Source organism: Bos javanicus, chromosome 8 (assembly GCF_032452875.1).
Source record: "Bos javanicus breed banteng chromosome 8, ARS-OSU_banteng_1.0, whole genome shotgun sequence".
Lineage (NCBI taxonomy): Eukaryota > Metazoa > Chordata > Mammalia > Artiodactyla > Bovidae > Bos > Bos javanicus.
Genome location: NC_083875.1, coordinates 23,317,349 through 23,335,383, shown reverse-complemented (window position 1 = coordinate 23,335,383; position 18,035 = coordinate 23,317,349). Strand labels below are relative to the sequence as shown.

Below are 18,035 nucleotides of genomic sequence, written 5' to 3'. Positions count from 1 at the left end.
GGTGACATTCATACCACAGCAGCCTGCAGAGTCCTGAAAGGGGCAACGGTCACTCCCGTCACAGCTGCAGACTTGTTTCTTCCTTAGGACCCAGCAAGTTATCACACAGCAGGACAAGAGGTGCCTGGGGACAATGCAATCCAGGGAAGCTCTTAAATTCCATCATGGTGTCTTTGCCTTTTTGAGGGACAAACAAGATCAAACAAGCTTGCATAGAAGGGACACAGTCAGGGCTTTAATACATTTAGCAACAGTGGGACAGATCCTTCCCTGCAGGACATATGACAGTAATGTGCACGCTGGAAGATCACGTTTTCTAAAATTAACAACGATTTTTGTGGAAATTCATGTATTTAATGTGGGCAGTTGCGAAAGAGGACATTGATGGATTGATCCTCTCTCTTCTCTCCAGTTGGTACATATAGCATTTTTAACGGAGAAGGCAATGGCACCCCACTCTAGTACTCTTGCCTGGAAAATCCAATGGATGGAGGAGCCTGGTAGGCTCCAGTCCGTAGGGTCGCTAAGAGTTGGGCACGACTGAGCGACTTCACTTTCACTTTTCACTTTCATGCATTGGAGAAGGAAATGGCAACCCACTCCAGTATTCTTGCCTGGAGAATCCCAGGGACAGAGGAGCCTAGTGGGCTGCCCTCTATGGGGCTGCACAGAGTTGGACACGACTGAGGCGACTTAGCAGCAGCAGCAGCAGCAGATACGTTTAAAGATAGAGGACATTTAAAGTACATTTTCGGTTTGGAACCCTTCCAGAGGATTAGGGCCCTAACACAAGCAAAAACCATTCCTATATTACTGCTAAAAATATCATTTTGTTAACAAATGATTTCCTAAGTAATATTTTTATTTCAACCCCATAGTATTATTTTTGATATTTAAAAGATTGAGGCTAGAAATTTAAACAAACACAACCATGTAAGATCATAAGGCTGACTCTGGAGTTCATTCCAGACCCTCCCTGATAAGGAGCCCCTCAAAACCGGTGCTGCTGTGCTCACTTCGGCAGCACATACACTAAACCTGCACTGCTTCTGTCCAGGAAGCCTGTGTGCTCTTCCCTCTTGGTCACACATGAGGTCTCTTCAAAGCCCACATCATGACTAGTGGCTGGAAAAAGAAAGAGCAGAGGGTCTTCACTGGACTCAGTGGACCACAGGATGAGCCGTCTGGACTGGAGGTGGAAATGAAAGAGAATGAGAGCGAGAGCAACAGGCTGACCTGAGGAGGTCTCCTGGGAGAGGTCCTTGTCGACTGAAAAATATCCAGCAGTGTGAGAGCCAGGAGTTCAGTTTTGGGGGAAGACTTCCTGAGGACTACAGGCTGGAAGACAGGCTCTCCTCAGCTCTGAGGACCTGCTCAAGGCCTTAGCGGAGGGTCAGTGTACACGTGTTTGTAGTAAAGGGGTTACATGGCATCAAGCTCACATCTTGGTAGAAGGAGGCTGAGGGTCAGGAGGAACAGATGTCTCTATAAACGATGTCCGTGCTTTTCTAAGTATGAGAAGTTGCAAAAACTGGGTTCAAAAATTTTCTCTGGGAGTTATCTAACTCTCTGCTGGCCTGCTGTGTCAGTTTTCCCAGCCTCGTTCCTGATCTCCCCCCTTAACTCCTATCAGGGAGTGCTGGAGGTCAGGGACTGCAGTGGGTATAGTGACTTCATTCGTGTAGAACAAGATGGCAAATGACATTTTAGTTGTCATCCTGAAGGAGAAACATCAGAGCTAAAATGGGTAGGTGCTTTTTCTTTGTTCTTAAACTCACTGGAAAAGTCAAGAGTTAAAACGACAAAGATTTCAGGAGTCAGTCAGCTCCTGTAGGTTTAATAACATTTCACTAAATTTCATTGATGAAATAACTCATAAAATCTTAAGAGTTCTTGCTGTGCTGCTTGTGGGATCTCAGTTCCCCAATCAGGGATTGAACCCGGCCTGCAGCAGTGAAAATATAGGATCCTGATGACTAGACCTCTAGGAAACTCTAGGAAATGCTTTCTTTTTCTTCTTCACTTGACAGACATATCTAGTCTATTCTAACTACACACCAGTGATTTTGTGTTTTTGATTAGAACTTAGTTCTGTTCACTCAGACCACACCCGAATCACCCCACAAAACCATAGACTAGTACCCTTTGGCATTTGAGGTGGATTAGGGTCCTCTGTCATCTCACTCTCCTGGATCTACTTGTTTCATTCATTCCTAAATATCATCTTCAATTGAACTCTTGACTTTTTTGATGGGTTCTTTAAGAAAAATCATTGTGGAGCCACTAAGGTGTTCCCTTGTATCTTTGGTACATTAGGAATAGTTTGGTTGTCAAGATTTATGTTTCTCTCTAGTTGCATGACTGACTATAACCTAATAGTGTTAATGAGAAGACCGAGTCAAAATTTGAAAGAACTTAGAAAAGTGGCTAGTCCATTAGTAGCAAGCAATAAAATTCAGTTATTATTTTTTTTTTAATTTATTTCACTTTTAAACTTTACAACATTGCATTGGTTCTGCCATACACCGAAATGAATCCGCCACAGGCACACATGTGCTCCCCACCCCGATAGTTATTATTTTTTAATATCACAATTACTATTATCTAGAATAAGATCAGAATCTTTAAAATCATCTAATTCCTTCCTTTTAATTCCAGCTTTCCCAAACATCTTCTCAGTGCCCAGGTGTATTTATCACCTACACAAATGCTCAGCAAAGCTAGATTCCATGATCCTGCCAGAGAGGGTTATTGTTCTAACAACTGGGTTCTGCTTGTCAATCTCTTATGAGCTGGTGGGTGTGTCTTATTCCTTCTTTCCTTATTACTGATCACATGTGGATTATATGAAAGAAACATCAAACGACTAATATACAATGCTGAAAGCAGTCAATGGAGCCAGGGCTTAGCCTTTATTGAGCTTCCGTCAGAAGCAGCTGTGTCCCAGCCTTTCCTTGTTCACACTGGCCTCATCCTCCCCTCTGCCACAGCCCTGTCCCCAGCTGTGCTGCACTGAAGTTTGCTAACTCAGAATACGTCACTGTGTCAGGGGAAAACCACTTCCCTTCTTCCACATTCATGACATTGAAGACTTACACTTGCTTTGTTTTTGTCCACAAAACACATCTCCAATTGCAATTTCTAGGAAACTTGCAAAGAGAAACAAAATCTAAAGTCTTGAAAGTGATAGAGATGCAGCCCCTATGGCTTTCTTTACTTTCCTTTATCTCATGATGAATTAGAACTAGATCAGGAGCACTGAGACAAATCTTGTCCAGTAAGTCACTAAGTGAATGCTGCTGCTGCTGCTGCTAAGTCGCTTCAGTCGTGTCTGACTCTGTGTGACTCCATAGATGGCAGCCCACCAGGCTCCACCGTCCCTGAGATTCTCCAGGCAAGAACACTGGAGTGGGTTGCCATTTCCTTCTCCAATGCATGAAAGTGAAAAGCGAAAGTGAAGTCGCTCAGTCGTGTCCGACTCTTCACAACCCCATGGACTGCAGCCCACCAGGCTCCTCTGTCCATGGGATTTTCCAGGCAAGAGTACTGGAGTGGGGTGCCATTGCCTTCTCCACACTAAGTGAATATAGGCTATTAAAAACTAAATGAAATATTACACTCAAGTAAAGGAAAAAAGGGTATTTCTCCTGACCTACTAGCTTGGTCCTCACTGCCCTGAATTCTCAGAGGAACAGAGATGCCATGGAATTCAGCTGGCTTAAGCAACGGTTAGAACTGGACATGGAACAACTGATGGTTTCAAATCAGGAAAGGAGTATGTCAAAGCTGTATATTGTCACTCTGCTTAGTTAACTTATATACAGAGTACATCATGAGAAATTCTGGGAGGATGAAGCATAAGCTGGAATCAAGATTGCCAGGAGAAATATCAATAACCTCAGATATACAGGTGACACCACCCTTATGGCAGAAAGTGAAGAAGAAGTAAAGAGCCTCTTGATGGAAGTGGAAGAGGAGAGTGAAAAAGGTGGCTTAAAGCGCAACATTCAGAAAATTAAGATCATGGCATCTGGTCCCACAACTTAATGGCACATAGATGGGGAAACAATGGCAACAGTGGCAGACTTTATTTTGGGGGGCTCCAAAATCACTACAGATGGTGAGTGCAACCATGAAATTAAAAGAAACTTGCTCCTTGGAAGAAAAGTTATGACCAACCTAGACAGCATATTAAAAAGCGGAGACATTACTTTACCAACAAAGGTCCATCTAGTCAAACACAGCTATGGTTTTTCCAGTAGTCGTGTATGGATATGAGTTGGACTATAAAACAAAGCTGAGCACCGAAGAATTGATGCTTTTGAACTGTGGTGTTGGATAAGACTCTTGAGAGTCCCTTGGACAGCAAGGAGATCCAACCAGTCCATCCTAAAGGAAATCAGTTCTGAATATCCATCGGAAGGACTGATGCTGAAGCTGAAACTCCAACACTTTGGCCACCTGTTATGAAGAACTGACTTATTGGAAAAGACCCTGATGCTGGGAATGATTGAAGGAAGGAGGAGAGGAGGACAACAGAGGATGAGACGGTTGGATGGCATCACTGACTCAATGGACATGAGTTTGAATAAGCTCTGGGAGTTGGTGATAGACAGGGAAGCCTGGTGTGCTGCAGTCCATGAGGTTGCAAAGAGTCAGACACAACTGAGCGACTGAATTGAACTGAACTGAATGAACAAATGAAGCTCAACCCTTGGTTCTGTGAAATAGCTTCTAATCAGAAACAACATCATCATTGAATCTCCTACCTCAAGCTCAGAAAATTTCAGTAGAACAAGTGCTCAATAGTAAAAGGGTTGAATAATTATATCTATACTTGGTCAAATAAAAATTATTTGTCTACCAAGGCTAGGGCTTCCCTGGTAGCTCAGATGGCCAAGACTTGTTCTGTGAGGCAGGACAGCCGGGTTCGATACCTGGGTCCTTTTTATTTTTATTAAGGTTAAGGGAGTGCAGTTGGATTAATTCCTCCACTTATTGCACAAACACACATTTGCTCTTAGCGTCTGAGGGCTGCTGACACTATGGACACCTGAGGACACAGACCAGGAGAAGAGGAAGTCACCACAGAGTAACAGGGTCCTTCACACAAACACTGCAGGGGAGCGGGAAGGGTTCTGGAAGATGAGTTTTTTCCCAACAAGTAAACAGGCCCTCCACAGAAAGGAGATTTTCAAGCCCTCAGGATTCTGAGGATTGAGCCTGCTCTCAGGGAGGGTATCCAGCAGGTTTGGAAGCAGACCCTGTCATTCTAGAGGACAGGGTGAGGCTCCATGTCATCTCTCCCTTACAAGGTGCTGCTTGGAGAATAGAGTTGTCCTGGATTTAGAGTCTCTTCACTCATGTTTCCTGAGAAGAACCAGGATTCTGGTGGAATTATTGGCTCAGTCTGTGGAGGACAACAGGTCTCCAGAAAGAAAATGGTGGAAAGAAAAGGTGATATCTGTAACAGTCCTGACGTCATGGTCCCCTGAAGCACAACCACAGGGACCTGCAGGAAATTGTTCTAGAATTTGTTCTAGAAACATGGAAGAAGATCTTGGACTCGTAATAATCAGCCTCTTCTGTAAATCAAACACTGAAGAAAACCCATCATTTGTTTTAAAGAGCTTAATGGCCAGAGTGATCTGGTAAATTCCTAAAAAATACAGAAACCACAGAGCTGAGAGAGACTAGATTCCCATGTAAAGTAAAAGGGAAAAATGGAGCCTAAGATCAGGGCTACAAATGTGTTCCTGGATAAGAGGAGAGCAACATTTATGCATGAGAGACAGTGAGCAATAATGTGTGTAATTACAAAAGTACATCTGACTTAAGACAAAGATTTTTCTCATTTCATTGATACATATCCACTTGGCTGGGAATATTTGAAGTTATTGAGAAATAGATAAAATTAGTAGTTTAGATTGTTTTCTTTGATCATATTGTGAACCCATACATGAAAATCAAAAAAAGGAAGTAAAAGTGTAGAGAAATGACTAGAAAATGAAAATTACTGTGTTCCCTATTTAATGGCCTTGCTTAGAAAGCATGGCATCAGAGAACCTACCTCAAGGTTCCACCAGACACCGTCTCTGTCAGGCCAGCAGCAGCCTCATCTTCCCCATGGCCTGTGTGCTCTCTCTACTGATGGCCCTGTTGCTGGTCAACTATGGCCCAGGAGGATCTCTGGGCTGTGACCTGTCTCAAAACCATGTGCTGGTTGGCAGGCAGAACCTCAGGCTCCTGGGCCAAATGAGGAGACTCTCCCCTCGCTTCTGTCTGCAGGACAGAAAAGACTTCGCTTTCCCCCAGGAGATGGTGGAGGGCAGCCAGCTCCAGGAGGCCCAGGCCTTCTCTGTGCTCCACGAGATGCTCCAGCAGAGCTTCAACCTCTTCCACACAGAGCGCTCCTCTGTTGCCTGGGACACCATCCTTTTGGAGCAGCTCCGCACTGGACTCCATCAGCAGCTGGACGACCTGGACACCTGCCTGGGGCAAGTGATGGGAGAGGAAGACTCTGCCCTGGGAAGGACGGGCCCCACACTGGCCGTGAAGAGGTACTTCCAGGGCATCCATGTCTACCTGAAAGAGAAGGGATACAGCGACTGCGCCTGGGAAATTGTCAGAGTGGAAATCATGAGATCCTTGTCTTCATCAACCAGCTTGCAAGAAAGGTTATGAATGATGGATGGAGACCTGAACTCACCTTGACATGACTCTCACTGACTAAGTTGCCACATCATCCTTGTAACTCACCCGGGGTCATTTCAGAAGACTCTGAATTCTGCTTTAGCCACCAAATTTATTGAATTAACTCAGCCAATACATATCAGTAGTAATAAGAAAGTAATCAAGTACAGGGGTATCAATCCATAAGCGATGACTGCCCTGATGTTATTTATTTATTCTTTCTTTAGTTAATGTAATGTAATATTTTATCTCATCATATTTATATTTTATATAAAATATGTGTATGTATTGAAATTGAAAAAATATATTCCCTATTTCATTAAAATTGTTATTTATTTATTAAATAGTTATCAAGATAAATTTCTTGAATTTTTATTTTGAAATTTTATTTTGAAAACCTGAATCCTATTGTGTCTACATATACATTGCACAAAATAGTATTTGTTCGCTTTATACTGTGGAACATTTCTATCATTTTCTAGGACATGTTTGTCAAAAGGTGGAATTCTGAGAATTTTCTGTGGGTGCCATTGTTAGGGCTCTGAGTTTTTCCTCCAGGGTGCCTTGGTTGAGGAACTTATATCCTCTAAGCTGTGGAGGGTGCCAAAAAAAAAAAAAATGTTAGACAGGAAATTATGAAATTGTAGAAAATGGTTAGTCTTGATGTCACAGGCATAACCAATTTATACCCACTCATTACAGAATGGTTGATAGACATATCTGAGGGAAGCAGTCACCTCCTGCAGGAAAGCTGATGCCATACGGTGTGGACTGGCTGCTCCTGACTCCAATACTCTGCCTTCCACCTTCTCCTCAGCACTGCCTCACTGAGCAATTCACTCCCTTACACAATACCTTCACTGCCTCCACATAGGAGCTCTGTTCTGTGCTGGTTTCTTCTAGCTGCATGGTGTATTAAGGGTGGGAGCCACAGGAAGGGAGCCCAAGTGAAAGGAGAGTTCAGAAATTCCAAAACCTCTGAATCCCAGCTCTGCTATTCACCAAGAGTGTGACCCTGAAAAATCTCACAAACACAACAGGTCAGTGTCCTCATCTTTAATATGGGGACAGTAAGAGTGGTTTTCATACAATTACTGTTTGGATTCAATGAGTCCATATCACACAAGAGACATCAAGTGCTCCTGGCAGAAATCATCAGGACTGTGAGAATCACGGAGTGGCTGCCCTCAGGGAGGAGACAGGACAGCTGCCCTGAGACAGTGACTGGAGAGCAGCATGGAAAGGTGCTGGCCCCTGACAAAGGAATTTTCTTTTCCACTTGGGTGCTAGTTTCATAGTGCTCTCAGTGTGAGAACGTTCCTTTGCTGTATGCTGAAGAGCATTCCAATTTCTGGGTTTCATACTTCTAAAAGCATTCCTGCTGCTGCTACTGCTGCTAAGTCACTTCAGTTGTGTCCGACTCTGTGTGACCCCATAGACGGCAGCCCACCAGGCTCCCCCGTCCCTGGGATTCTCCAGGCAAGAACACTGGAGTGGGTTGCCATTTCCTTCTCCAATGCATGAAAGTGAAAAGTGAAAGTGAAGTCGCTCAGTCCTGTCTGACTCTTAGTGACCCCATGGACTGCAGCCCACCAGGCTCCTCCATCCATGGGATTCTCCAGGCAAGAGTACTGGAGTGGGGTGCCAATGCCTTCTCCGAAAAACATTCCTGTGAGTTCATAAAAAACTCTTTGAGAAAGATGAATTGGTAGAAAATGCTTGATCTAACATAAATACGATAATAGGGAAAGAATAGAGATCGAATATCAGTACAGATAATCAAACACAAGCAGAGGCAGGAAGGAAAGAGCAGGGGCTGTGAAGTGTGTGGTTCTGCTCTCCAGTTCTGGGCTGTCCCAGGTTGGATCCTAGTTCTCCTTTCCATAAAATCCCTTGTCCATACTTGCTGGCAATGTCACGTCCTAGAGCCTCTGTTTTGCTACTGAAAGAACAAAACCCAAGAAATGGTTCAGAAGCCAGCTTTACCTCTTCTCATACTAAAGAAGTGAGAAACATGATTAATGAATGAGGTGCTTGATTTTCGGCAACCTCCAAGGAGACTCACACCAAGGGCCACCTTCCAGGATTGCTGCTGCTAGTACCCTTGTCCCCAGGGCAAGCCACTGCTGACCCACACTTCCCTAGGAGACTCCAACCTTAGGAGGAGAGTCTGGTTCAGTCTCCTGTGGGGTCACTGCTCCCTTCCCCTGGGTCTTGGTGCATGCAAGATTATGTTTGTCCCCTGCAAGAAGAGTCTCTCCCACCACCCTGTGGAAGTCCTGTAATCAAATCCCACTGGTCTTCAGAGTCAGATTGCCTGGGGATTCCCAGTCCCTTTCCAGGCTTGCAAGCATGACATGAGGCTCAGAACCTTCACAATAGTGGGAGAACTTTTCTGGTATTATTGTTTTCCAGTTTGTTGGTTTCCCATCTGGCAGGTATGGGATTTATTTTTATTGTGCTTGAGAGACTCCTGGATCTTGTAGTTTCTTATTTGTGTTTGGACGTGGGGCATCCTTTTTCGGCAGGCTCCAGAGTCCTCCTCTGGATGGTTGTTCAACAGCTAGTTGCGATTTCGTTGCTCTTGCAGGAGATGAGTGCATGTCCTTCTACTCTGCCATCTTGAACCAGAACCTAAGCCAAAACTTTGATATTTGACCATTTGACATATGCTGAACTATCTTGTGCACACCCAGCATATCTTTTATTCACCACCATGGACGTACGTGTAGCTGAGATTTGAACAGGAGGTTAGTTACTGGCAATAGGTATATTGTCTGTCTTCAAATAGTATGATTTTCTAAGAAAGATTTTAAAAATCAATATGTCAATGGCTGCACAGAAAATATTGTTATTGAGGTATATCCAAGTTCCTGCAGTAACAAGCCAGGGTTCATTTTTAAAAATTGATCAACAAAGATCCCACCAATTTATACATTTCATTCAGCATATTTCAACCTTTATTATTTTAAGAATTTCCTATAATCTGTACTTTTCAAGATCAAAGTCTTTCTTTTCATTTTAAACTCCCCTCCCCTACACACATCCTCCATCAGGACCTTCTGAGAGTCCCTTAGATGGGTAGGAATTGACTCCCCAGAGCAGGAGCAAGTCTCCATTTCTTATTCCCACCCAGCATTGTGCACAATGGTAGGATACTACTGGTCCTCAGGGTTGTCAATAAAAGTTTAAGTGTAATAATGATAATAATAATAATGATAAGCTTAAAAGAGTTTTACCAGTTAAACTGTTTGAAAATGACAATCTTGCTGCATTTTTTTGTTTTTATTTTTTGCGGGTTACTCTTGTCTTCTCAGGTGACCAGTATATTTGTTATCTGGGCATCTCTTTAGTTTTCCCTCAAGTTCCTGCATCATTTCGTCCAGTTGAGTTTTTTGTCCTATGCTACTGTTTTCTCAGCTTTAAAATAAGGATATGGGAGTGGATATGTGTGTACCTATAGCTGGTTTACATTGTTGTATAGCAGAAACCAGCACAACATTGTAAAGCAATTATTCTCCAATTAAAATCAAAATAGGGATAATGAGATATTATACTCTGTTCAGTATAAAATCTCATGTTCTGTACTCTATATGATGTTAATATAACAACTTACAGAATTATCTTAAATGAGTAGATTATATAAAGCATCAGGGCCACATTAAACATGTGAGAGTTGTTACTGTGACAACAGTGTATATAAAGGTGTATACAAAGGTTTCTCCATTATTTTATGTCTACCCTAAAGATGATTATGCCTTATCTGTGCCTTGCTCAACTCTAATTTTTAATGCAAAAACTCACTTCTGAAAATTAGAATAAGTTAATCTTTTCTGCTTCTGCTGCTGCTGCTAAGTTGCTTCAGTCGTGTCCGACTCTGTAAGACTCCATAGACGGCAGCCCACTAGGCTCCTCTGTCCCTGGGATTCTCCAGGCAAGAACACTGGAGTGGGTTGCCATTTCCTTCTCCAATGCCCAAAAGTGAAAAGTGAAAATGAAGTCGCTCAGTTGTGCCTGACTCTTAGTATTGTACAAAACATATCTACACATTTTGAAATTTTACTAGCAAATAAAATAATCACATGACTGTACCAAGCACACCGAGATATTTAGTGGGCATCAAATCAATATGCAATCAATGCATTTGGCATATAAGATGCTTATTAGGTAGGAAATGGTATATTAAGTGTAAACCTACATTATGCTGAATTAAAAAACATCTTGATTATGAATTTTAAAGCACTTATCTGTATGAAATGACATTCTTAAAAAGTTAATAAAACTCTCCAATGCAAAACTATGTATAGATTCCAAAGCTTAACGTAAGATCCTTAGTTAAAGGAAATGAGAAGAAAAAAAGATTTTGAAAATTGAGATTAATTATTTAAGGTAGCTACTGGGTCATAAGTTTCTCAAATATGGCTTTCCCTCAATTGAACTGAGGTGAACAAAGAAGTAATTTTGAAAACATTACAGATGATTTTGCTTCCACTGAAGGCAGGAACTTAAAGTTTTGTTTTAGCATAAGGAATATTTAGACTTGGTGTGAGTTTCAGACTTCTTTATACATTTTAAATATTTTCAACTACTTGAATGTTGCATGAGAAATTAACCATTTATATTAAATAAACTGGATGCTTGGGGCTGGTGCACTGGGATGACCCAGAGGGATGGTATGGGGAGGGAGGAGGCAGGAGGGTTCAGGATGGGGAACACATGTATACCTGTGGCAGATTCATTTTGATATATGGCAAAACCAATACAATATTGTAACGTTAAAATAAAATAAAATTAAAAAAATAAAAATAAAAATCAATTCACTGAATAACTGATTTATGAATGGCAAAATTGACTGAACAAATGAACCAAAAACTTGTTTCAAGAAATATTCTTTTAAAATATATTTAAGGAAAACAAAAGACAAAAAATAAATAAATAAATAAAATCATTTTCCCTTTCCCCAGGGCCTCCTGTAAGTCTCAGTCTTGTCCTCAAGTCTTTCCACTGGATGGTCCCAATATCTAGCTTACTGTCCAGAATGTACATGCCTTTCCCCTTTCCCCAAATTAGTTTTTTCCCCAAGAAACAACCCGGAATCTGAAATTGTGCCACAACATGCTCAGATTTCCAGCCATCAGTCGCAGCATAAACGGGCACCAGTGTAAACTGCTCTGGCTAAAATCTCTTCCCAGGAAGGGGAGGATGGACTCAGGGGCAGGTGCAGAAATCAAGTTCTAAGCCAAACTCCTGCAAAGCTCCCCTGGGCCATCTGGCCCAAAAAGGAAGGTTCCTCACTGCTCCCAAGGCCCCAGGCTCTCCCTGGGCCCCAGCAGCACCTAGCTCAGCTGGAGACTCCTGCCTACACGGACTCCCCAGTTCTCCCGGTGGACGTGGAGTTGGAGTTCAAGGCACTGGACCTGGAGACAGGTCTGCTGGGCGAGAAAGGCCAGTTGCTCTGTTACAGGGAGTTCTGTGGTCCCCTCCTGGTCGCAGCTACTGCTACTAAGTTGCTTCAGTTGTGTCCTACTCTGTGTGACCCCTTAGACGGCAGCCCACCAGGCTCCCCAGTCCCTGGGATTCTCCAGGCAAGAACACTGGAGTGGGTTGCCATTGCCTCCGGTTGCTGGAGCGCAGGAAAGGCAGATTTGAGCATCTTGTTGAGCTGGAGCCATGGGACTGAATTTTACTGAAGTGCTGATTTTGGGGGATTCCTGGTCTCTCAGAAGGTAGCAATGGTGATGATCACCATTCTCCAGGGCTGGAGAACATCACCCTCCGTGTCATCAGGGAAGGTGTTGGCATCTGGTGAGCTTGGTGATGCTGCAGATGTTGGGCTGTGCCAGCCTTTATCCAGCTTTTCCCAGCACCTTCCCCCAAATAAGATCTGTAAATAGGGCAGAATTGTCATTTTCTACACTTTCTCAGTTTTGTTTTCATGGAGAAACTTTTCCCTTCTTCCTGGGCATCAGAGAATGTCACAGCTTCGATGCTTCTTTTGTGTTATTACACTGGAAATGAAATATACTCATGGAAACATCTCAATCCAAAAGGAAATATTCATCTATATGAGTCAACTCAGTTTGAAAGAAAAACCTGAGCCTCAATCTCTCTTCTTTAGTCTAAAAGAAAATTTAGAGGTGTGATTCCATACTCTATTGTGGAATTTTTAAATTGCACCAATTTTTAAATTGCCATATCTCTCTGCATTTCCTTTTGAAGTGTCTAATACATAAGATTTGAATTCTTCAGTTATTTACAGGACTATTGCTCCTGTTTTCTGGTAGTCTGCAGATAATAGTGGCATAATAATGAATATGGGTTAATTCATAGCATTCTCTTCATTCTCTCACCAAAGTGTGCTGACCACACACACATATATGACAATGTGTTTGTCGATGTGGATTCCAGGAGGGGATGATGACTGTCCTCCTGGGAGCAGGGGAGAAGACTTTGGAGGCAGGACGAGGAGGAAGGAGGTAGCATGTGCACAGAGCAGCTGAGGGCCAGTACTCAGAGCTGATGAAGAGCAGGGACTGGGAGCAGCAGGAAGCTCTAGTCTCACACAATCTGGGGCTCCTGAGCGTAGCCGACACCGAATGTTCATTTTGTCTTCTAAAACATCCAGACGACTTTAATAGCAGTCACAGAGGACAGTCCTTTACTTCAAATAATACAAAGTTTGCAAATTAGCCCGAGAATGTGGAGCTTAGAGAATGATAGCAATCTTTCATATCAGTATAACCAATAGTAACCTCTTTACTCCACCTTCAGTCCAACCAAGAGAAGCTTTGACTGCAAGTTTCTTAACACAGTCAAGGGTCTTCATGTTGAATCCCTAAGTGTTCATTCTAGGAGAGGGAATGCCCACAAGACTGTGAAGAGCCCAGGAGCCCAACTTTCCTCCCTTTTGAGCAAGGCCTTGTACATAATGGAGAGAAATCCTACAGCACTTGAAGTACTTTACTGAGGAAGAGATTCTAGAAAATTTTTCCACCCTCCTAGAATTTCGATGTCTTGTTCCTGGTCAGGGAACTAGAGCCTACAGTCTACAACCAAGACTTCCCATGCCACAAGTAAAGATCCTATCTGACACAAGGAATATGGAAGATCCAGCATGCCCCAACTAAGACCTGGCACAGCCTAATAAATATATAAAATAAATACATTTAAAATTCTTAAGAAACCCAACCCATCAATGTGATGATACCACAAGGTGAGATATTAGGGAGATTAGGGTTACAATCAATAAAATTGTTAACATTTTTAATATCATAATTATTGTTACCCAGATTAAGATCAGGATCTTTTGGAATCATTTCATTCTCTTTCATTCTAATTTTTTCAAAGCAACTTCTCATTGCCCAGGTGGATTTGTCACAGATGCAGAGCAAGGCTGGTCTCCTTGACCCTGTGAGAGAGGGGAGGGTTAGTCTTCTAGCAACTGGGGTTCTGATTGCCTGACTCCCATGAGCTGGTGCGTGTGACTTCTTCCTTCTCCCCTTATACTGACCACATATGGATTAAAGGAAAGAAAAATCAGGTGGCTGGTCTTACAAAGCTGAGGGCAGTCCACGGACTCAGGACTTGGCCTTCCTTGAGATTCTATCAGAAGCAGCCATGTCCCAGCCTTTCTGTTGTTCCTATTGACTTGATCCTTCCCCTCTGCCTCAGCCTAGGCCGCAGCTATCCTGCACTGAAGTTTGCTAACCCAGAATACATCACTGTGTCAGGGAAAGCCACTTCCTTTCTTTCATATTCATGACATTGAGACTTACCCTTGTTTTCTACTTGCCAACACACCACCTGTGGAATTTTACTTTCTAGCAAAATTGCAAAGAGAAACAAAAAAATATAACCTCTTGAAAGTGATGCAGCCCCTCTGCCTTTCTTTAGTTCCCTTTCTTGTTCTCACCTCATCCTGAATTACAACCAGAGAAGGAGCAGTGAGATGAATCTTGTCCAATAAGTCACTAAGTGAATATAAAAAGTTTAAATTAAAAATTACACTCAAGGAAAGAAGGCTATTTCTCCTGATCTAATATATTGGGCTCACTGCCCTGCATTCTCAGAGGAGACAGAGAGAGAGAGGAACAGAGATGCCGGGTGGAATCAACTGCCCGAACACATGACTGTAACTCACTAGATTCTGTTACATAAGCTTCCACAAAAGACAACACCAGCACTGAATCTCCTTCCTCCAGCTCAGAAACTCTGAGCAGAACAAGTGTTGAACATTTTAATTCAAAGAATTGAATAATAAAAACTATACTTGGCATACTAGATATTATTTATCTACTAAAAGCAAAATGACTGCAGTTGGAAATTCCTTCACATAAACACACTTTTGCTCTCAGCATCTGAGCACTGCTGATATTTTGGATATCTGGGGAAACAGGTTAGGAGAAGAGGAGGTCAACACCGAGAACTCGGCTCCTTCAGAGAAACGCTCCAGGGGAGAGATGGGGTTCAGGAAGATAATTTATTTTCCCAACAAATAAACAAGCCCTCCACAGAAGGAGATTTTGAGGCCACAGGATGTGGTGAGCCTGTCAGCAGAAAGGGAGTCCAGCAGGTGAGAAAGGGACTCTGTCATTCCAGAGGACAGGGGGTGGCTCCATGTGATCTCTCCCTTGGGAGTGAGGTGCTGCTGGGGAAATACAATTATCCTGGATGTAGAGTCTCCTCACCCATGTTCCCTGAGAAGAACCAGGATTCTGGCGGGGGTATTGGCCCAGTTTGTGGAGGTCGACAGGTCTCTACAGAAAGAAAGGGTGATGTCTGTAATGGCCCTGATTTGTGGTTCCCTAAAACACAGCCACATGGACCTGCAGGAACGTGTTCTAGAAGGAAGAAAAACGTGGGGTAAACCCATGGACTGATAATAATCAGCCTCTTCTCTAAATCAAACACTAAGGAAAACCCATCTTGTTTCAAAGAGCTCAACTGCCACAGTGATCTGGTAAATCCCTAAATAAATACGGAAACCATAGGGCTGAGGGAGCCTGGCTTCCTAGGTAAAGTGAGAGGGGAAAATGGAGCCTAAGATGAGGGCTACAAATGTGTTCCTGGACAAGAGGAGAGGAACATTTATGCATGAGAGACAGGGAGCAATATGTGTGTAATTACAAATGTACTTCAATTCTAACATAAGATGAAGACCTTCTCATTTGATGATGAATATCCATTTGGATAACACATCTGAAGTTACTAGGAAAAGGGAAAATTAGTAGTTTATAAATTGATGACAATTTCTTTGACCATATTCAGAATACATAACAGAAAAATGAAAATAGGAAGTAAAAGTGTATAGAAATGATTAGAAAATGAAAATTACTGTGTTCCCTATTTAATGGCCTTGCTTAGAAAGCATGGCATCAGAGAACCTACCTCAAGGTTCCACCAGACGCCGTCTCAGCCAGCCCAGCAGCAGCCTAATCTTCCCCATGGCCTTCGTGCTCTCTCTACTGATGGCCCTGGTGCTGGTCAGCTACAGCTCGGGAAGATCCCTGGGCTGTGACCTGTCTCAAAACCATGTGCTGGTTGGCAGGAAGAACCTCAGGCTCCTGGGCCAAATGAAGAGACTCTCCCCTCGCTTCTGTCTACAGGACAGAAAAGACTTTGCTTTCCCTCAGGAGATGGTGGAGGGCAGCCAGCTCCAGGAGCCCCAGGCCATCTCTGTGCTCCACGAGATGCTCCAGCAGACCTTCAACCTCTTCCACACAGAGCGCTCCTCTGCTGCCTGGGACACCACCCTCCTGGAGCAGCTCAGCACTGGACTCCATCAGCAGCTGGATGACCTGGACACCTGCCTGGGCCTGGTGATGGGAGAGAAAGACTCTTCCCTGGGAAGGATGGGCCCCACACTGGCCGTGAAGAGGTACTTCCAGGGCATCCATGTCTACCTGAAAGAGAAGGAATACAGTGACTGTGCCTGGGAAATTGTCAGAGTGGAAATCATGAGATCCTTCTCTTCATCAACCAGCTTGCAAGAAAGGTTAAGAATAATGGATGGAGACCTGAACTCAGCTTGACATGACTCTCAATGACTAATATTCCATATCACCCTTGCACACTCTGGTGTTGCCATTTCAGAAGACTCTGGTTTCTTCTTTAACCACCAGATTAATCAATTAGTTCAGCCAATACATAGTAATACTGTATTAGTAAGCAAGTAGATATAAAAGGGGTATCAGTCCATAAGCAATGACTGTTTGATGTTATTTATTTATACTTTATTTATTTAATGTATTACTTTATCTCAATATTTTATATTTTCATATAAAATATGTATATGCTTACATTGTATTAAAATTTAGAAAATATATTCCCCTATTTCATTAAAATTGTAATTTGTTTTATTTATTAAATACTTATCAAGGTAAACTTCTTGAGTTTTTTTTATTTTGAAAATCTAAATCCTTATTTTGTCTATATATACCTATCACAAATCAGTGTTTGTTCCCTTTATACTGTGGAACAGTTCTATCACTTTTCAACAAATGTCCGTCAAAAGGTGGAGTTCTTCAAGCTTTCTGGTGGTACAGTTTTTAGGACTCTGAGTTTTCCCTCCAGGGAGCCTTGGTGGGGAATTAAGTTCCTACAAGCTGTCGAGGGTGCCAAAGAGAAAACAGGTAGAAAGGAGATTATGAAATTGTAGAAAATGGTTAGTCTTGATGTCATAGGCGTAACTAATTTATACCCACTCATTAAAGAATGGCTGATAGACATATCTGAGGGAAGCAGTCACCTCCTGCTGGAAAGCTGATGCCATATGGTGTTGTCTGGCTGCTCCTGACTCCTATTACTCTGCCTCCCACCTTCTCCTCAGTACTGCCTTGCTGAGCAATTCACTCCCTTCCACAATACCTTCACTGCCTCCACAAAGGAGCTCTGTTCTGTGCTGGTTTCTTCTAGCTGCATGGTGTAGTCAGAGTGGAAGCCCAAGTGAAAGGAGAGTTCTAGAAATTCCAAAACCTCTGAATCCCACCTCTGCTATTTACCAACAGTGTGACCCTGAAAAATCTCACAAACACAACAGGTCAGTTTCCTCATCTTTAATATGAGGACAATAAGAGTAGTTTTCATAGGCTTACGGTTTAGATTCAATGAGTCCATATCACACAAGAGGCATCAAGCGTGCTTGGCAGAAATCATCAGGACCGTGAGAATCACGGAGTGGCTGCCCTCAGGGAGAAGACAGGACAGCCGCCCTGAGACAGCGACTGGAGGGCAGCATGGAAAGGTGCTGGCCCTTTGGCAAAGGTATCTTGTTTTCCACTTCTGTGCTGGTTTCATAGTGTTTTCAGTGTGAGAACTTTCCTTGCTGTATGCTGAAGATAATT

The 18,035-nt window shown here is 42.9% G+C and overlaps 2 protein-coding genes across 2 annotated transcripts; both read left to right on the top strand.

Annotated features, from left to right (window-relative positions):
- Positions 1–5,904: 5,904 nt before the first annotated feature.
- On the top strand, positions 5,905–6,698 carry LOC133252514 (interferon omega-1-like). Its single transcript, XM_061425157.1, has one exon. It carries the CDS (start codon positions 6,052–6,054, stop codon positions 6,682–6,684), a length of 633 nt encoding a protein of 210 aa, XP_061281141.1. The 5' UTR covers positions 5,905–6,051; the 3' UTR covers positions 6,685–6,698.
- A 9,438-nt stretch (positions 6,699–16,136) lies between these two features.
- On the top strand, positions 16,137–16,862 carry LOC133252512 (interferon omega-1-like). Its single transcript, XM_061425155.1, has one exon. The coding sequence runs from the start codon at positions 16,137–16,139 to the stop codon at positions 16,722–16,724; it is 588 nt and encodes a 195-aa protein (XP_061281139.1). The 3' UTR covers positions 16,725–16,862.
- Positions 16,863–18,035: the final 1,173 nt, after the last annotated feature.